Source organism: Ostrinia furnacalis, unplaced genomic scaffold (assembly GCF_004193835.3).
Source record: "Ostrinia furnacalis isolate ACB-3 unplaced genomic scaffold, ASM419383v2 OfSCF2388, whole genome shotgun sequence".
In the NCBI taxonomy this organism is placed as follows: domain Eukaryota; kingdom Metazoa; phylum Arthropoda; class Insecta; order Lepidoptera; family Crambidae; genus Ostrinia; species Ostrinia furnacalis.
This window is the reverse complement of record NW_021132627.1, coordinates 112,205-134,378: the sequence shown is the minus strand read 5'-3', so window position 1 is coordinate 134,378 and position 22,174 is coordinate 112,205. Positions and strand designations below refer to the sequence as shown.

Here is a 22,174-nt window from a genome sequence, read left to right as displayed (position 1 = left end):
CATCGTATAAAGCACATTATGATGAATCACCATGTACCGTCGTATTAGTCGTTCAACAAATACTTGTATACTTTTAGACATAAAAGTGGTTGGTGACTTACTACTTTTCTATATAGGTACCATTACTTCACGCGCCCTGCTATACAGGGTGTTAGGTAAATGGGTATATGAGCCGACACTAGCCCATGTTAACATGGGCATATAAATGGTATGGTGAAGTCAGAAAATTGATATCTTCATTTTAATTATTTTAATTTTCATACAAATCGGATTTTATAAAAAATATTTTGTGCTAGTGTCGGCTCATATACCCATTTACCTAACACCCTGTATATTTTACACACCTAGTTTCCCATCACCCGCATATTCGCTGGGTGCGAAGTACTAGGTGGGGGGGACATAATCTATCGCAGCGCTCATGGTGGTCAAAAGTAGAAATAATGTTAGCTCTGTCATCAGATGTATCTGTCAATGGCAAAGCGATTCTACATAATACATTTTAATATCATTAATTATTCGCATAAAAAGGGTCCTACTGGGAACTTAAATAAAAGAGTGAACTGTATTTCGATAGGGCTGGTTTAATAGCCGTTTACAATTTGGAAATAACTAGACTATACAACGTGGTAGTACAAAAATGAGTCACAGTAGTTGTTGTGCACAGATGTTTGCCTTAAGTTGAGAGCGTGAATTATTGAACTCTGCCCTTGTTTTGTTCTTAATTCTTCTACATCTCGGACTTGTCCAGCCAATACCAACAACTTTCCTTTAAATACGGTTTGTGGTTGGAATTTGATATTGTAACTCTCACAAACCCGGTCTTCAAAACGATACTCATTTCGATCTGAAAACGATATTTAATTTATTACTAGCGACACAGAAACATTTAAATATATTTAATGTTATATAATGAAACCGTTAAAGTAGCTTTTTCTTTTTGTTTTACTGTTAAACTACAACTATAAATGAAGTAAACAAACCCTGACACAATCAAAATTAAACACACTTTTTGGACTTACCTCATTTGATTTGAATGACCAAAATGATTTCAAAACCTTTTTTCCACCCAAATCGTGGTATCACAACAATTTATTACTTGAAAATATTTGTTATTTTATCATTTCGATATTTTTTCACAAATATACGACCTAAATGTCAATGTGACAGAGCCCACAAAGTTGTGGACGCTAGTTGGCGCTGTAATCGTGCACGGAGCCAATATCGCTACATACAATAAAGGTGTGTGCATCAGTTCGTTTGCCTGCAAACTGGCACAAGTACGACCAGTACGAAACCAGACGCCTTTGTTTGACTTGTTCAAACGAGGAATGCAAATAGATCGAAAATTTCATGGGTAATATTTGTTTGTCAAACATGTCTCGCATTTCTAATTTTTCATGTTTTTAGGCAGTATATCATTATTTTTATTGAATATTAAGTAGGTTGTACAAGTCAGCATCAAATAATTCGTGACACCCAAATGTAGCCAAAAAGTTCGCAGCACGTCTTTGTTATATTTAAAACTAGCTTTCCGCCCGCGGCTTCGCGCGCGTGGACACCTGAACCCTATGTTTTTCCAAAATAAAATTTAGCCTATGTTACTCGTGGATAATGTAGCTATCGAATGGTGAAATAATTTTTTAAATCGGCCCAGTACTTTTTGAGCCTATTCATTACAAACATACAGAAATAGGTACAAATCTTTTCTCTTTATAATATTAGTGTAGATAAGGTTGTGTTGTCAACTTTTTGGCCTCTTTGGGTGTCACAAACTATTTGATGCCGACTGTAAGCCTAGGCGCAGACCACCGAGTTTTAGTTGGCCGATAGTTGGGTCGGCCTGTTGATCAGTATGGAGATGTATGAAAGTGCGCACATTACACCGATTTGATTTGGCCGACAAAACAGTTGGATGGGCTTCCCAACTGCCTTCATAAGACGCTACAACGGTTCTTGATATATCCGTACATTTTAATAGATTTAACAATATCCTTTGACTTTTTTCTTTATGCTTAATAATGTTTCAGCAAACAAAAAATACATCTGAACGCGATTCTATCAGATGTGTCCGTTCGTTGATTTGTGAATTTTCTTAACAAGGTGTGATGTTTCATCTCTTTAAGTGAACGCAACGGTATTGTTTCGTAAAAGATCTAGCTAGAGTTTGATTGATTTTTTTGTTATTGTTTCTGGTAATCCATAATGGCTTAGAAAGGCAATATGTTATAACTTATAAAAAGAGAAGTTAATAAAAAATTGCTATTATCATTTCTCAAATGTAGAAGCATACTTGAGAGTTATATCCTCAGACGTGCCTAAAACATTAGGAAAGTGAAAAATTAATTTATTTATAACACTAACTGCCATGTATAATTTGGTCTTGTATTTTTTAAACCCGACCTGATAACCGGTTATCAGCGGTTATCTGTGTTAAGGTTGCCGCGACCTTTCTCAGGACGTCCTGCAGATTTGTTGATTGACATATTATGTAACTTTAAGAATATGCTTCAGATACATAATTTTCCTATGTCCAATAAAAATACTACAGATTAAGTTGACAAGAAGTCAAACTAGCAATAGATCAAACTAGTGCGTCCATTTAGACTTGAGGTTTGAGAATGGTTTAAGAACAGGTACATTTTTAGATATTGAAGCTAACTTTGTGTCACTACACATATTTTTAGTAAATTTCGAAGTAGGTAAGTATTGTTATTTAGAATTCTTTGTCATTATCTTTTGTAATTAAAACAAAATTAATTAATTAACGTCGAAGCAGATGATTATTTAGAAACCGCTACTTACAGAACAAATAGTAATATCTTCATTAACAAGATTGTGTTTTGAATGCTTATTGATGAATGATATAAGCAAGAACTCCATCAATATTGCATGGATTATTCACTTTCTTAAACATTGTATGCGTGGACGTGTTGCATGCTTTTCTTCTCATTATATGATATGCATCTACAGTACATTATTGCCGGATAGTGAAATTTAAATTATCAGTTGATAATGCAACTTTTCTTGATATAATTGTCGATTATTTGATCGTCATATTGATAGCGCAGCTTCGAAAAAGTTCAAATAACGTAGGTATTTTAGCCAGAAGTTGCACAAAAAATATAGCCAGAAACTACCTATCTCCATTACTCATTCAAAATAATCAGTATGTAAACAAAGGTGATTCCGTGTACCAGTCATTTTAATCTCATCAAATGTTACATAAAAAATCATATTATACAACCGGAATCCATTGTTTTGGCTCTATTATGGAGCATTGTTTTTGCAAAACGTTAACGTTGCATGGTGTTTAATTGTCTTATTAAATAGTGAATCAGGCAGGTTAGTTTTTTTCTTATGTCTATTAGTTGAATAAACAAACGTGTTAATAAAGAAGTCTTCAAGATTGCATATAATAGTTTCAACTTCTTGTCACTTCAGTAAATGTTGTGCTTTTTCTTACTTCTTTAACTTCACTTACTGAATGAATTTTACCTTAAGTGACAACTAAAATAACCAGTTTTTCAATGGAAAACACAACAATAGCCCATGACATCACCAGGTGATATGAACTCGATATCATTATCACCTATCATCCTCCGATAGCGATAAATTCTCAGATACGAGAAATGGAACAAGTAGGTATACTTTATCGGTACATCGGTTTCTGAAACGTGGAAAAATATACAACAAATTCCAGTATTACACGAACATCGTACATCCTCTATGTTAGCATTCTTTCGCTAGTAACTTTCTAAAGTATTTCATAAAAGGAACCAATTAAAAAAGATACACAAACGCTCCAGAACCTTCTAAGACATTTTCAACGCAATATTTTCTAACAAGAAAAAACTTATGCATTTTAAACAAAACTATACTAAAACCATGCTTCCAAACTTGATGGAAACCACAAACCATGCGAATGTAAATCCTAACCATTAAGAGATAAAGCCTACAGCAATTAAGCTGAATAACAAACAGTATTGTGGTTTAAACGTCCCATTGCCAAATTCATGAGCGTAGATTTGACTCCCACACTTTCCTATTACGACAGATCGTATAGAAAGCGTAAGGTCAGATTCAAAACGCATGTTAATAATGAACTCTATTAACTATTTATACCTCTTAAAGTTGATAAACAATTTGATTGTCAAGTATTACTAATCATACCTAAACCTAATGCTCAAATTAAGAAGCTTGAAATTTATTTTTTCTTATGGATTCTGCAAAAAGGTTGGAAATATGACTCAATAAAAGAGTCATGTTTTATTTGACTCTTAGCGACAATCCAAATTGTATAAAACTGTTTCTTTTTTACAATGCAGATAAGGTTTTGACGTCAATCTGCTAGTGTTGCAGCGTTGACTCATGTCTACAACTCTACATGTGATCTAAGTTTTGCATTTCAATTTGACCGCGTTAGATTGGGCGATACAAATGCAAATGGTGGCTTTGACATGGCTTACGACGATATTATGTTTTAACTGGTGCGTTAAACTGAACCATCAACTAGTATTTATGAAGTAGTTGATGGGAATGTTCTAATAAACGGACTGGCTTATTCAATCAATAATGTAAATGGTATTAAGATCTTGGTAAATGCCGACGATGCAATTGATTTAACAGAAGCGGTCAAAAAGAACTCATTGTGTAAATAATTGGAAAGGAACAATACAATGCTGATTAAGTCTAAGAATGGAAAAAGCAAGAACACTGCCGAAACGGTATAGCATTAACCCAAACCTGATTCAGGCAGACCTTGACAGTATAAAAAGGCTCGCAGCCACGCAAATTTAAAACGCCGGGCGGATTTTATCTTTCACTTAAAATTTATTCTCTCTCGGCATCGTTCAGATACTTTCTGTGCAATTTGTACAAGAAATAATTGTGCAGCATCGTGACTGAGTAAAGTCGACCACACGGTTTGCAGGACACGACATTTTATCTCGACATTATTACTTCTTAAATACAGCCTTAATACTTTTACTTGTTATTCGAATTCCGTGTCATCATTTACTTGTTGCATTAAAGTAGATACTAGTGCTACTTTTCCGTTATATACTTCAGCTTTAAGTCTATCACTTGGGTCATTTTTATAAACGCCCGTTGAATAGTCTGTTGCAACTGCGGAAACCAAGGCCCAATTGCGCCGTTTCACTACAAAACCTTCCAAACCAAATCTATCAAGCATAACAATAATTGCTGCTAACCTATTAAGTAGATAATTCAATTTATCAACAATATCTAGCCGAGTTTTATCATAATATATGCCACATGCCACCTCAAGGTTATGTCAACACAGCTAATTACAATCTTATGCCACAAAAGGCAAGAGTTAATGGATAACCAAGCAATAACCTCGGCGAACGACCGATTTGAAAATGTAATTCCGAGTGAAATGACTCGATATTGTGGTCCGACCGAGCGAGTTGTCCTCTCCAACGCTAGATATGACACAAAAAGGAAATAAAACGTCAACCTGTTTGGCAGCGAAATTGAAAGCGACCTAGAACCGTGCACAATAAAACGTGAGAGATCATAGGAAACATTTGTGTCCGTATAAATTTTACCCGTGCAAGGTAATTGAACTTTCCGCGGTGCTAAATCTTAGCAACTATTACACAGGCACTACAATCTGTAGATCCACGAGTTATTAACCGAGTCATCGGAGCGCGACACAACGGTATCGATGCGATCCGATCCAAGATACGTCGTTCCGATCACTTTTAAACTGCAAACCTGTGCACTTGATCACATACACGAATCACTTGGGGGTTCACAATCACATACTTTGGGAATAGTTTTGTTGTTGGCCAGCGATACGGCCGTCCGGTGCGGCGCGCGGGAGGAGACTAGCGCGGCTGCTTGCGCGGGCGCCGCCGCCTGTTCACGGTTATCAGCCTTAGGGGGGAGGGAGGGGGTGAAAGAAAAAAAAGTCCGCACGTGACGTCGAGATAAGCGCACCTCAAAAACTGGGCATTTGACATTGTGTGCTCTACTAACAGACCGTTTGATTTGGTGACAATAGTAAATTAAAACATGGTGTGTGGTTTGACGCATTAAGGTGTTAGTATAGTAACACGTTATGTTTTTAAAAATTGACCAACACTTAGATTTACAAAAATGTTTCATATCTATGAATTAGGACCTGTAGAATTTTGGACATAGCTCTGTCCTTTCTAACTTGAACAAAACCAGGTTGTAAAACAAAAACAAATGTCAGGTGGGTTTGCACTGCACCTGTCGAGCATCAGGCCGCATCGCTTCCTGTGGCTCGAAGCTTTTCGGCCCCATTTGGCAAAGTTAACTTTTGGACAACAATTCAGTTAACGTAGAAACGTGGTACAAGCTCCGTAGTTTGATAGTCCACTATATCTGGATGAGTACCTATGGAAGTCTTGAAATGGGACGTTTATGATATCCGTTATTAAGATGCTTGATTGGTGCAAATTGCGATGCGCGTTTCAAGATTTTTGGATTTACATTGCTAAGTAGTAATGCATATGCATTAGACAGATCTGATCTGATGCTGATAATATGATAGGTTTATTTATATCCTTCGGTTCCGATATAATAAATAAACTAGATAATTTTATACTTAGCGAGAATTTGTACTTAATAGAAGATTGTCGAAGAGAGAGATTAAGATCTTTCTATTAAGTAATCATATACCTACATTTTAACTAATTTATAAAAATAAAGAATACGCAGTTCTATGTAAATACGTAGGGGAAATGAAACAAGTGGTTTATTACAGCAAGCTTGAATTAAACATCCAAAAGCTCCATTTAGAGGCATCCCCTCGAGTCCATAATGAAATTGTCCGTGAACTCGACCACTTAGGCTACTAGCACTACCTAACTTTAACCGTAACTACACTCGACATCAAATAAATCGCACCTCCCGCGACAAGCATTTTGAAACGTATGCTTCCCCACTTCCCACCAATATTGGCACCATTTGAAAGCCTAGTTCTAACCTTCATTTCATTAAAGGAAAGGTTTTTACCCCAAAAATGTATCTTTAGAAGGATCCAGAGTCAATTCTTCAAAAAATAGGTAGTTACGCTAGAGCCAACTTTTATGGCTATAAAACTGTTAAGTTGGGATTAATCGCTATCCATCTGTTAAAGAGGACACGTGAGATCATTATTTGGTTTTATAACCATAAAAATTGGTCTAATTGATCCCATAGGTGGGCCCAAAGTGAGGTATTTNTTGGGATTAGTTGGGATAACCCAGACACATTATAACATTAATAAAAACCCGTGTTGTTATTAAATTTCATCCGATTTCAACAGTTTTAATTAAAAGACTCGAGACCCGAGAAAACTCGAGACTTTGGCCTCGAGAATTCCCGAAACTCGAGAAAAAAAATAAGTCGAGAAATCAGAAACCCTAGTAGTAATAAGATGCTTGATTGGTGCAAATTACGATGCTTGTTTCCAAGATTTTTGGATTTACATTGCTAAGTAGTGATGCATATGCATTAGACAGATCTGATGCTGATATGGTAGGTTTATTTATATCCTTCGGTTCCGATATAATAAATAAACTAGATAATTTTATACTTAGCGAGAATATGTACTTAATAGACGATTGTCGAAGAGACGATGAGATATTTTTATTAAGTTATAATAATAATATACCAAAATTTTAACTAATTTATAAAAAAAACTAATTTATCCTTCATATTTTAGCATTAGGGAATAACAAATACGCAGTTCTATGTAAATTACGTAGGGGAAATTAAATAAGTGGTTTATTATAGCAAGCTTGAATTAAACATCCAAAAGCTCCATTTAGAGGCATCCCCTCGAGTCCATAATGAAATTGTCCGTGAACTCGACCACTTAGGCTGAGTTGCACCACCTAACTTTAACCGTAACTATAGCGATAACCGGTGTTTTTTGTATGGAGTTTGACAGATTTTTGACGTTTGTCAAAGTTAAAGTAAGATGGTGCAACCCAGCCTTGGTGTACGATTACGATTAACAAATGACTGTATCATGTACCGGACGGTTCATCAATACCAGTCGATCATGGGACCACCGCGGTTTCCATCGGTCATGGTGCGGCATCGGTAGAGAGTCGGGGAAACAAACTATGCTATTTGGTACGTTGTTTGACCATGAAATTGTGCGTTTCCATTGACAAGAAAAAAAGTCTTGACTCTACAAAAAATCGATCGTCAAAAGTATTGTTTATTCGTGGTTTCACGTCCAAGGACTATTCGGAATTTAAGTAAATTAGAGATAGAGTTGTGTGTGAGATAGAGTAAAGGAGGGCCGTCTTCACTTTTCCCGTGGATGTAGTAAAAGGAGACTAAGGAACCAACTAGTCTAGCAAGGGAGGGATTGTAACCCAAGTCTTCCATTTACCTCTGTTAAATAAACTAGAGTCTAAAGAACTGCAGTGGAGACTAAATGATCCTCCCCCCCTTAGACAGTGACACAAACGCCCGTATTCTTTTCAAAATCAAAATCTTTTGATTTGATTTTGAAAAAAATACTTGAACTGAATAAATACTTTTGTATTTATTCAGTTTAGACCACAAGTGGCACTTATGATATTACTAACATTACTATGAGGTCTCACAGTGCACGTGGACGGACAGGGTGACACACGAACCTGCCACAGAGCTCTATTCAGTGCTATGCGTTCGATTTGCTGCTTCAACATGCAAGCATCGTTTGTGAATACAGGCGTAAGAACGCTCCGAAACAGAGCCAAGTACACCATAAAAAAACCCGGAGGCTATTTGAAAATACAATTTACCACTCTGGTCTAGGGAGGCCGATGATGGTGAAAGATCCACATGCATTTGAGGAAAAAAAAAATTTATGGAAGCATTACTATGTAAACCTCCGCTAAAGTCGCATCGACGTAGATTGGAAACCAGCACTAGAACAGTTGCGCGTGAGTCACCGGCCGCGGAGCGTGTAATGACTTGCACTTTGCGCGGGTTGAGTGCTCGCAGTGAAACCGCGGTCTGGTACCATCGCGTCTATGGGAAGCGAGTCGATGCATGGAAGCACATCAAGGTTAACACTGTTGCGACTTATTTACTTGTAATGAGTGCGATTTTGCTGCTAAAGAGAAGTTGTGGGTGTAGACAATTGACACTTTTTTTTGACGAATCGAAAATCGAATCCGTTGTAACGTTGAACTCCATACAACATAAGGCTTTCCGACATAAAAACTGACAAATTTTGCAACTCGTCTATGGGAGCTGAACAGTCTGATATGGTGACGCCAATCACTAGGAAACAAAGAACTATAGAAACTTCAATCAGGTGAAACCTAATTTTGCTACAAAACTGGAGGCTGATGTGTTGTCGACAATTCAGTAAAAAAATGATCGTGGAAAAACAAGAGCTTCCGCTATAAAGTAATTTAGAAGATCGTCAATATAAAGAACAAAGAACAAGAATGAGACCGATCTAGAAAATAAAAAATCTATAGGTGCCTAAGGTATGGGAGCGGCACTTGAGACGTCAAACGTCAGCGAGACTTCAGGGGTTAGTAGTAGTTTCGCACGATTTTCCTTCGCACGAATATGCGAAACGTCCCCTTTTCAATAATATTATTTTTTTTAGTAGGCTCGACTCTTTTTTGAACTAGTAGTATGCGATTACTAGTTCTGAAAGGGGTCAATTCGCACCCGTTTTTAATACTTTTGATATATCCGGGCGAAACGCCTACTAAAAGAAAAATATTATTGAAAGGGGTCGTTTCGCACATTCTTGCGAAGGAAAATCGTGCGAAACTACTACTAACCCGACTTCAGATGTTTCAGATTTGTATGCTCTATCACGTCATAACATGTCAATATTGTCAATGTCACTCCTCCCTCGCCCCTCCCATACGTCAGACACTGACTGACTTAGGTTAACGCTACACCTACAGATGTTAAACAGATTTTTAGCTGTGTTATCTAGGCACTTTCAGACTTTCCAATATATTCAAAAGTGGGTGAACATTAAATATAAAATTTTCGAATGATTTCCTTTCCGTCGTCGATCAGATAGACTGACGGCTTTCGCAAAGTTAATCTGCATTGAGATAGCTGGCTTTGGAATGTTTAACTGCAATTTGTCTAGCTCTAGCATGGAAATGATAATTAATTAATAAAAATCTAATAACAGACAACACAAGTAAATTACTGTTCTACGACCAGTGGAATCAAGGGTACATAAACCATCCGGATAGAAATTTCATTTATTCATTTTATGAGTTACTTTAAATCCGCCTTCGTTTATTTCTATTATATCTAACAGCTGTGATTCAGTGCCCTTTTTTTGATATTCTAACTCGGACACCTCCCAGACTACTGCTTTTTGATGGCCAATAAGAATCGGCTGTTCCAAATCGTTATAATGTGCGCACTTTAATTATGTTCATACTGATTACAGGTTACCATATCGGCAACCTAAAAATACCTTAAACCGTCAGACCACCTTAAAAACATGCAGCCCGACCAAACTATCTGCCGACAAAAAGTCTGTAGTGTCTTATTTAGTCCCCTTTTTGACCCAAAACACCTCTTAAGAAGCTCTACCTTATATGTCACTCCAGAAGTAACCAATAGTAGCCCTGAAAATTATCTTCGGTGCTTTTTCTTAATCAATCAATAGGCTAAAGCCTGTATTGACAAACGATGTTTGCTTAAGTGAAGCAGCAAATCGAACGTGCAGCGTTGAATAGAGGGTTCGTCTGTGACCCTATGCGTCCACGCGCACTGTGAGACCTCATAGTAATGTTTGTGAATGCGGGCGTAAGTGCATTTCGTATTGTAGCATATATCGCCTAAAACTCCCATTTTAAAATCTAACAAGCCAATTACAGAGCCACGGTCATCTGACATTACGCACGCCAAACAACCGGCGACCCGGTTAACCGGGTAATGTCCAATTACCGGGCCGGCATTAGCATTAGCACAATTATCTATAATAACCGCCGTGGGTGATACAGTTAGCTTAGCTATGCATCTGGGATAGGACATTATAACGGCGGTTTAGTTTGAACCTCATTTATTATCTCCTTTTTGATGTACCTTGACTATAAGACATTGGTCAATCGAATGCTCGAGCTTATTAAAATATTACAAAAATCGTAGCTTAAGTTTCTCTCAACATGAGCAGGCCAGTTTCCTAAAAAAAGTTTTAGTCCGTCAATTATATTATCATAAAATATTGGACACATATATTTATTTGTCAAGCAAGTAATTACGAGGCTTTGGTCATCTCATATCGCTCGATCTTATTACGAAGTTATGATGCGTTAAAGTTCCGCGTGACGTCACAAACTGCTATACTTTTAAGCACTCCTTGAAGCCACGGGCCTCTTCTTTTTAACTTTGACGCCTTTATATCTTTCAATTTTCTTTGTGCTGAAGAGACCGTATTTATCGTATTTTAACTCGGTTAAGGAATCACTGAATTTTTCCAACTTGTCTAACTGTCAAATTACACCACCTTTCGCTTGGTTTATTTCTCAATCGGCCTATAGCAATAGCAACCGTTTCCTGACGTAATTCATCCTACAAAAAGCATTTATAAATACACTATCAACCGAGATATTAATAAGGACATCCAGTTTAATAATGAAAACATAAAGATACAATAGAATCCGTGTTGAACAATCGTGATTATCGTGAATAGGTACTACATTACAAGCGTTTTTTACTGGTCCTTATAAGGAAGATCATAAATCCAACGGAATAAACCTAAGTATAACTGAGATGACTCTTGGTAAAAAAAAACTAATAGTCATTAGAATTTGAGACTTAACACGTTGTAATAGAGACCATGGATGGATATGAAAAGATCATTACTCTATGAAGCATGTGGGAGGAATATGGTACACGCAAAAACTTAACGCAACTTTAATAAAAGTTGGTTTTGATTCTTATTGCAACAAGATAAGATGCCATTTACAATAATATACACTTAAACACTGCGGTTTGAAACTTAATATGAAAATTATTAAGTTCTTGTTCAAGTTTAAAAAAATACGTATTGCATATTACACCAAGTTAATTAATTAAGAATACAAGATAGGAAGGAAAATAGGTAGGTAAGTTTCCTGAAACATATTGAAAACTACAGCATCTGTTAGCATAGTTAGTACCTACTCTTATGAGATCAAGAATAATATCTGCCCAAATGTAATTATTTTGTTTATAATATAGTTAAAATCAAAATTTACTCCAATAATACCTTATCTTAGAACCATCGCGGAACACAAGATATTTTGATTTCGTGCACACAACGTCATCTAGCGGAGGCGGGCAGAACTTACTTTCTGCGAGTAACGCGCTGTGTTGTTAACTTAAATTTTTTTTCAATTATAAGAAACCCAATCAGCTGCATTTTAAAAATCCATATTTATTTAATAAGTCACTTTGAAACAGGCATATAAAAGCTCATTCTGCTCTACAAAAGGTAAACACAAGCGTGTAGTACCGCTACCCGCCGATAGGTGGCGTTAGCAGGTTACAACTTTACAAGGTGTGCTTACTTGTAACATGGGTATTTTTTACTTTTGTTATCTGAATAAATCTTAGTCATCTGAATTTAATAACATTGAAATTGTAACAGGCGTATACCTACCTAGTTAAAAGTAAGATACAATAATCCNAATAATCATTTATTTTTCTTTTCTAATTACAACTTTTGTGATCTACTAACAAAAACATAGCTGGACCGCTCAGTCAAAATGATATTGTAAACAAAATTGCTTTTTCTCGTACCGCTGAGAAGATTTTTGGAATTTGGGCAGTTCCTAGAATTTTATCAATCAAACTTAAACTCGACATGAGAAGGCTTCGTATTTCGTATACGAATGCAAACAAATATTTCAATTTGGCGAGCCTCTAAAGCCTGTTATTCCACAAAGCCGGCTTCTTTCTGCCCCGCTCGACTTTCTAATCGTTTGTTCGATCATAAAAATAGATGAAATCGAGTAGAGCGGATATCGAGTGAAAATAATCGAATAAAAACTATTCGCGCTCTGCATCTGTGCTGTGACGCGGATGAGAGAATGCATTATTTGATGTAAATACGTAAAAAAGATTTTCAAAGAAACATCCAATTACGGATACTAGAATACATAGAAAAAGATTTGGAATGTCGAAAAAATTTACTATCGCACTGAGGCATAGTTGCACCATCTTACTTTAACCATACCTTGAACAATAAACCGGCGTTTCCTGTATGGAGTTTGACAGATATTTGACGTTTGTTAAAGTTAAAGTAAGATAGTGCAACCCAGCTTAACACGCATATTTACTCCTTGCTCCTTTAAAAAAAATCTATAATTTCTAAAATTGGTTGCATTAGATTTTCCCCAGTTTTATTACGTAGTTGCTATTTATGAAGATACATATTAAAAAGGAGGCACACACCTTTATTTACACCAGACTTAGAACAAAACAAAGCGCACTTACTCTTTTAGTCACTCAAACACGTAATATTTTTCACTTTCATCTCTTATCACAGAGATATCACACACGTCACGTAACCACTCTCTTTGGGGTGCCAAATTTCAAGTTTATCACTGATAACGTTATCAGATAAGGATATAAGCCTGCCGGGATCAGTACCACGAGTAGTCGCGCGAAAAATAAATACCTACACTTTTCCCCGCTACTGTATGTAATTTTATAGACGACAGCACTTAAAAGGATTTACCACATTAGATGCGGTCTGCGGTCAGGTCTAAATGAACGCAGTCCGCAACATGTATGAACAATATTGTCGGTTAGGGCAACGGTCCGGGCAAAACAATCTGTCAGCGGTGCGGTTTGCCGAGTCTTCCAGTGACTTGACCCACTTTTAGCTTGGTCCACGGTCCAAGTCGCTGGTTAGGATTTTTAAATAGTTTTTTTTCCAGTGACTAGGCCCAGGAAGACTCCTCCGATTTCTTTGCTCGTGCCCGCACGGTCAGATCGCATCAATACAAAATGTATAGAGACCGACAATGTTGTTCATACATAATGCGGGCTGCGTTCACTTTGACCTATTTAACCGCAATACGCATCCAGTGTGGCATTCCTTTAGTTAAACATCTTTTGTCATCGTAACAGGTGCTACTTTGCAACAACGTATACGCCCGTCTTCACAAACACTACTGAGGTCTCACAGTGCCCGTGGACACACAGGGTGACACACGAACCAATCACAGAGCTGTATTCAACGCTGTGTGTTCGATTTGCTGCTTCACTTAAGCAAGCATCCTTTGTGAATACGGGCGATAGTCTGTTGTGCTGACTGTACATTTAACCTTCAAGTTGTCAGAGTCAGTGTCAATGTAATTAAAGAATAATGTGCAATAAAAGTCGTTACATTTGCGTTTAACAAAGCGTTATTTTTTATTTCATACCATTGTAAAACACGCAATACTGGTTCCAAAATATAGGTGATTACATGCTGTAGTTATCTATGAATGAAACGTAAATATTATCAGTGTGAATGTTAATTTTGAGCTGGAAAGTAAAAGCTTTAATTATATTATTAAGCTTAGTTGTCGATTTATGGCCCCATATTGTAAAACTTTTTACACATTTATCGATCGATAGGTTTCACTCTCGTTTTATGTAACGATACAATGATATTATGATACAGACCGTTTATACATAGTTGCATGATTTCTTTCTTTATAAGGAATGGATCTGAATTTAACCTCAATGATTGAAATATCAATTAGTAAAGTAGGATTGATGCGTTTTCTTGTTTGAATTAAAATAATACCTACTAATTTCTTCAGTTTAATATACTTACATTTAATTTTTATTAAGCTGTGCCCGCGACTTCGTTTTTCATTGTTGCTCTGCGTCTATTACTCGTAGCGTGATGGTATACAGCCTATAACCTTCCTCGATAAATGGGCTTTCTAACGCCGAATGAATTTTTCAAATCGGACCAGTAGTTCCTGAGATTAGCGCGTTCAAGTAAACAAACAAACTCTTTAGCTTTATAATATTAGTATATAGATTTTCTACATAAGATCTTATTTCCTTTTCATTTTCATCCGTTACTTACATAATCAAGATTTAACTGCGTTATTTCGACACAAGACATAAGATAAAGGAGCGTGCACACCAGTCAACAGGTACGATTGGGCGCGAACGAACGTTATTTATATTTTCATCCGAACTCGTGCTTGATGTTGAACAAAACGTGTTCGCTTGTAAACAGACAGCTATAGTGATGATCACTCGATAAAATACAAGGAATCTGGATAATTTATNGTATACGATTTTTAAAACCCTGGAGTTTGCAATTATATAGATTTTAATATGACTGGAACAGTGGAAATATTCCATTCCCGATACTTTTAGTGCAGCCCTCGTACTATTGATCTAAGTATAATAAGTACCTACCAATAAACCTCACGTTCACTTCACTATACTCCAACGCTGTACCTGTACCTAATTACTCGTAAAGCAAACACATTGCAAGTCGCATTATCAGAGATTCAATTTACATACAATTCTGAATGGCAACTTTTTGCTTAATCGACATACAAATCATACAATTTACATACAACACTACTGCTCTGCTCTGGATACACATCAGGCACGTGTTCCGCAGTTATTTTTAACTGAACATCCGAAGTGTTGGAGTGTGAACTATCGCTACACATGCAGGTGTTTGGATCAATAAACTTTTAATACGAAGATTTACCCAAAAAGGCAAATTATGCAATTAAGGAAGGACTCTCGGACTCGCAATAAGACCTCCGAAATTGTGCTGTTTTGAACATGTAAGAAGATAATATTTATTACCTAGGTACCTATAAAGGTGAAGCTGTAAGTCCTGGCTACAGGAGTTGTAGCGGTGGGAACGAGAGGTGGGAATAGTTCTGTACCTATAAAGGTGTTCTACCGTAGCTGAAATATTTCAAATTAACTGATCAAACAATTTTATCCACCTCACGTAAGGTAAGGTCATCTCAATTAGCGGCATAACAAAGAGCTCCACTCACGATGGGACGCCATAAAACACGGTTTTGTCACCATCATAATTCCCATTACAACCTGAAGCCGTTAAGTCCACGGGGCGTCGTAAGCGCCACTTTAGTGTTCGCTGAAAAATGGCCGTTTCAGGTGCCCGCGTTTTATGGAACGTAAACCGTACGGGACACGATATTAATCTATGGTGTCACTGTGTGGAAGATAAGTACTGAAAATTAAAAGAAAACTCTTCGTCTCCTTGTTTCCATGTATTAAGATTTATAAAAATTAAAAACTAACAAACGCCGTAAGAGTTTTCTCTCTCATTTAGCTATCAATAAAAGATTGTCCAATTTTCAAATGTGTATTTCATTATTCCGTATGAGTTCCAGTTAAAACAATATATTTATTTATTTATTCTGTGCAACACAGCACATAATAAAATGAAAGTATATTTGGATTTCACACCAAATAACTCTCTGACTATTTATATAATTTATATTTATTGAGGAAAATATCTTTTCACATTAATATTAAAATAGAAAGAAAAAGCCGACGAACCAACTAGTTAAGTACGATTTGCACTATTTATTTCTCCTTTAATTTTCTTCATATCATCGAATTAAAGGCTTCACTTAGCGGTTTAATTGGCAACTGATAGGTGTTTAATCAAAAATGCTTTTAACAGTTTACTCAAGACAAAAATGCACGTACCAATTAAGAAATGCAATTAATCAATTCACTAATCTAGGTCAACGGGGTATTGATCTTTTAATCCTATTTAATTGTATTGACACGTATTTTTACACGACTTCAAAAAAGGAGGAGGTTCTATGTTCGACTTTTTTTTTCTATTTTCACATAGCACGGATTACGCCCTCAATCGTGAACCGATTTTAAAATTCTTTTTTTTGTTCGAGGTGCCCCATTGTCACCAAGTCAGGATCTGATGATAAGACTAGGGAAATCGAGGAAAACCCTCAAATGTTTATAGAATCGTGTTAGGTTTTTCATATTTTTTATTAAGTTATTCAAGTATTTGTGTCTTGTAGTCATCATCTCATGTTTATGATGTGATGATGGAAGGTATAAAACTCTTAAACGCTTAGGAGTTGAAGAAATTTTAGTTTCAATTTCTACTTTTTAGTGAACTTTTCTTGGAGTCTGTTTTAATTTTTTCGAAGGTATATTCATTAATAAGTTATCTTTAATGTTTTGCGTATATTTTAGTTGCCACTAGCTGATTATTTAGGTATTTGTTGCTGAAAGAATTTTTCTTTGTGAAGAGAATATGAGATTCACCTGTCGTGCGGAATTTTGCATACAAACCACCACCGCGATAACCACAAAGCATATTTTTTCTATTCACAAAAGGCCACCCTTTTGTGGGACGCGTATAAAAATTCCATTTTTACATCAGAATTCCGTTGTTTGTGTTTATATTTATCGTTGGGACTCTGTGGTAGAGGGAATTTGAAGAGGGATACTTCGCCTTCTTTTGAATTGAAACTTGATCATACTATCCATAGTACTCCTCTCATCTTATTTTATTATTATGCATAAATATCACTTCCTCAAAATGATCTCATCTTCATGAATTGTAATTTCAGTTTAACTCAATCATCTATTTTATGTATGTATTTATTTATTATATATTTTATATATTATTTATGTATGTAGCATATTTGTTTTTGTTTTTCTTTCCTGCACTAGAAGTACCGCCAAACAAATTTCTTTTCTGCTCAACCCAAAGGTAAACTGGTCGAGAATGCTTTAGTGCATTAAGTTCGCCTTATGTTCAAATTTATTTTGGCATAAAAGTTTAAATAAATAAATAAATATTATTCAACAAGAAATCATGATAACGTCGTCTTATGAAGCTGAAATTGTAAATTACAGGGGCGAATTAGGAGTGAAAAGGTTTTATTATAATAATGAAACTTCTTCTGACTTCAGTACCTCTAGTAGGAAAAACTTTCGAGTTCGTTTCGTTGCGTATTCAAAGTGTCATCGAAAAATTTTGTATGAAAAATTAAACAACGCCCCCTAGGGCGGCTATAATATAGGGGGCGCTGTTTAATTTTTCATACAAAATTTTTCGATGACACTTTGAATACGCAACGAAACGAACTCGAAAGTTTTTCCTACTAGAGGTACAGAAGTAAATACATAAAACTATCAAAAACTAGTAAAATTGACCCTAGGGGCCGATTTGTGATCAGTCGGCGAAACTGTTTTTTATCATAATGACTAAAATAATGATTGTGTTAGGAATGGGTTTACCACAAATGTCTATTAAATTGTTGACACCGTTCAACTAGTGTCACCTTTTTTTACTAGTTATGACTCCCCCGTAACATACAATCAACCTTAACATTTTGAGACACACAACCAAATTTGGAGCAAATGAGGCACTCAATTCTAAGCTTTACTGCCAAAACAGCAAGTGCAGTTAACCCACTTTAGCGTTAACGAGTGGACAGCGCACGCGCGGTTTAGTCTAGCTAGGTGATAGGGTGACGAATCGCCCGAGAACCATTTTGATTTTTACTACCAGCTTCTGCTCGCTAGTCGAAATGTGTGTGAAATTTTATTGCAACTACCTACGTCATTCAATGCAGATTCTTCCTCAGTTTATTTTTAAACTTGTAGTAATTAATCGACAGGGATAATTTCAAATTTTGTAACAGAATGATATTATTTTTTCCCAAATGCAACGGGCGTAGTACTAAGCTTCCCTAATTTCCCTTTCTTGGAAATTGTTCCTTGAGTTTCTTCAGTTTTCCTTTCTATGAGATATAATTTTACATAGAACTATTGTTAAATCAATAATAGACGTCTTGTAAATTCCTAGATTCCTTTTAAAAAACGTTACTTCATTCATACACAATTTTGCTCCGCGGTCTTCCAATATTGCACCCATAGACAATATTCGTAAAAATACTAATGTCAGATTCTAAGTAATGATTCTTACTACAATCTATTGTTTTAATTGAATGACTGCTAATGTTTAACAACAAAAGAGTCTTTATTACTAACAGTACAGATAATTTCGTATCTCGGCCGAGTCATCGCGGCGGCCATGATGAAGGTCATTAGAGTTTCCAGTTCTGACGCAAGTCAACAATAACCTTAATCGGTCAGTCAGTTTTGATAAGGCACTGTGTGTCAAGTTTAAACTTGTCATTATCACATACTAGCGAGTAGCTACTAGGTACCCACCCTGGCTTTACATGGGGGGTTATTCTCCAACTCGACACAAGAAACTGGACACAACACGTTCAGTTAGTGAATAAGGGGTTAATGTTGAATTTTGGGTGAATGTTGGAGCTACATGGGCACATAAATAAACCTTCCTCTTGAATCACTATCCATTGAAGAAAACTGCATTAAAATCTGTTGAGAAGTCTATAAGATCTTAACAGACAGTGGGCGCGAATTTGTTTTATATTATGTAAAGAATATTAGGTACATTTAATTTACCAAGAAATTGTGGCTTACATAAGAATAAAATTGCAATGATTGCCAAACGATATAAGATTTTTGGCACGGCGATTAAATTTTGTATAAATTAATTACACAAACGATTTGAAACAAAATAACAACTGTTTCTAACCTCAAAATGAAATCATCAACATTTAGAATAACGTTACTATCTCAATTTAACTAACTTGTTAGTTGACTCATTAAACCAAACGGTTTAGTCATTTGCCTTTGTACGCTATTGTTTGGTTAATGTTAACTAGTTTTACCGAATACTTTGTCAGATAACTTTCTATGGATGAATATACCATTGATGTATTATATTTCCGGCATATACGCTATCAATATGCCAAAATTGATCAGCAGATAAAAGTTATCTAGCGAAAGAAAATTGGTCTTAAAACCTTAAAAATGTGATACACAAATAAAATCCTAAACAGCTTACCATTTGTTACTAAAACGTGCAGTAACAATGTTTTTGCGCAGCATTCTGATTCTACTGACTATACTTAACATACAACCGTATACATAGTTTATTAGTAAACATTGCGACTATAACATTTGAATTCCAGCGCGTTTTTCCTGTCCATTAAGAAGGACGTTAACGTTACGAGCCGCAAGAATGAAACGCTTCGGTGTGGCATTTTTAAATAAAATAATAACCTGTTTTTAACACTATTCGCTCGAACCTGTTTTTAATTGACCAGGCAGAAACGTAAACGTTTATCAAATATAAAATTCGCTTTCAAAATTTCGTAACACTTTTACTAATTTGTAGCAATAATAAGCTTACCTTATCTCTGTGGGAGTGCCGATGATGGGTGACCGGTGGCGGGTGCTGAGGCGGTTCCGGCGCCTGGTTCTGGCCTGTCACGACTACAGGCAGTCCGTCCACGATGGTCACCATCACTCTCTTGTCGGCACTACGCCTTCTCTCAATCGTGTTCCTGCGACGCCTTTGCTCGTCAGTGACTGGGCGCGCGAAAACCGTGCGACGATCGAAGTTGCGAGGGTCTGGTTGGTTTTCCTCAGCCCTTGTAGCGGGAGTGTGGCTCTTGGAACGCTTGAGGAGCCTCATAACGTGCGACTTGATGGCGTCAGGCTTGCTGACCGGCGGCGGCAGCTCCTGCTTGTGTTTATACGACTGCGAATGGGCGTGATGCCTCTGCACCGAGACCGCGTGCCCCATGCCTGGTGGTATCACGTTCGACAGGCTCTTGACTGCGTAAGCGGCGTCCACTTTGTTGCCGGCCACGCACGACACTTCGTACATTCCGACGGGTCTCGCACGCACTTCCACTATCCGATCACAGCGAAAACAATGTTAAATCACCGCCATTGTAGCACTGCAATCCTTCGGGTTGTACTCACGTTGGGCGCATTGTTGTGTACGCGGAATCGGTATCGGTTCACTGTTGGGTGTTCACGTAATGTAGTGGTCGGGCCGGTTGTTAATTGGTTAGTTCATATCATTGACATCGATAGGTAGTGAATTATAGCGGAGTAAATGGAGCGTAAGGACGTGCAGCGCGCGCGGCGTCTCGCGTGATACTAACCGCTGTAGGAGGAATGTAGTCGGCTGTTCGGCGAGCGCCTCGGCCCGAGGTAGGTGATAAGAGGATGCGTGGAGGGCGAGTCTTGTATTCGAAAGGTCAATGTTTCGATGAAGTCACCCGCAATTGATGTAATTGGTACAATTGTGATTACCGTGTTAGTTGAATGGCTGTTTAATCCGTTATGATACTCGAAACTCTTATAAAACGAAAAAATATTGTTTTCACGTCCAAAGCTAACTTTCCGCAAAAATAAAACGAGAACGCGTTAAGACTGTATAATTTAATAATTTTCCTTCTCCTTTTCCAAACAAATCTCGAGATTTTGTAGTCAACTGTTGCGAGTTATAACAGCGTTCATTAAAATTAATTTTGTGAAACGACTTTGGAATATTAACTTTTTGTTTTTATTTTGAGACAGTTGATAAATGATATGGTTCAACAGTAAGCCTGGTTATTATCTATTAATTAATGTAAAACGTGATTAAGTTATTTGCATATAGATTCAACGTACACGATGCGTGAGAAACACGTGAATGCATAATCTGGAAGCAATCAAATGAATCCCAATCCCAACAATGATATCAAATATTATATATTCTAGGCTAGTTGTAAAATAGTTTTCCACTTAACCGGTATTACTTTACATTTTGAATATTATAATTTTGGATTACTAAAATATGTGATCTTATTAATTTATGCAAAAATTATGTGGTTGACCTAAAAAGTTGATAATTTATGCAATAAAGGATAAAAAACAAATAGGCGATTATTTTGGTCCAAAAAAGAAAACGACTTCCTTATTTGAGAGTTGACTTCAGTAATTTTAGGAGTATATGTATTTTTAACTGTTGAAGAAACTAGCCAGCATTCAAGCATTCAATAAACAACCTTGATTTTTTTCTTTTAAAAAAGAGCCTTACTAAAGTTTGAAGTAAGATTTCGGTCACATACAAATAGATGTTTTAAAGTCTTAGCAAAATGTAATATGTAATTTTCACCTTCAGACATAAATAGAATATCATGATTTAATATGACGTAAAGCACAAAGGGTAATTCTGGAAATTTGCGGTATTCATACAAAAGGATAAGGCCGTGTGTTGAATTGTTGACAAAGTTTGCAATCTCGGCATATTCACGTTGTATAATTTATCTTAGTGTACGAGATATAGGGTTAGCCC

General features: G+C 36.5%; 2 protein-coding genes across 2 annotated transcripts in view; both read right to left on the bottom strand.

Moving 5' to 3' along the window:
- Positions 1–5,836, bottom strand: part of LOC114355316 (uncharacterized) — a 68,488-nt gene extending 62,652 nt beyond the window's left edge. Inside the window, exon 1 of the mRNA XM_028308109.1 lies at positions 5,791–5,836. The gene's annotated coding sequence lies outside the window, so the exon portion shown is untranslated. The remainder of the gene's footprint in view (positions 1–5,790) is intronic.
- The window catches only part of LOC114355317 (uncharacterized), a 38,963-nt gene extending 17,973 nt beyond the window's left edge, over positions 1–20,990 (bottom strand). Inside the window, exon 1 of the mRNA XM_028308110.1 lies at positions 20,234–20,990. Within this exon, the coding sequence (XP_028163911.1) occupies positions 20,234–20,713 (480 nt within the window). The 5' untranslated portion in view covers positions 20,714–20,990. The remainder of the gene's footprint in view (positions 1–20,233) is intronic.
- Between the last annotated feature and the right edge of the window lie 1,184 nt (positions 20,991–22,174).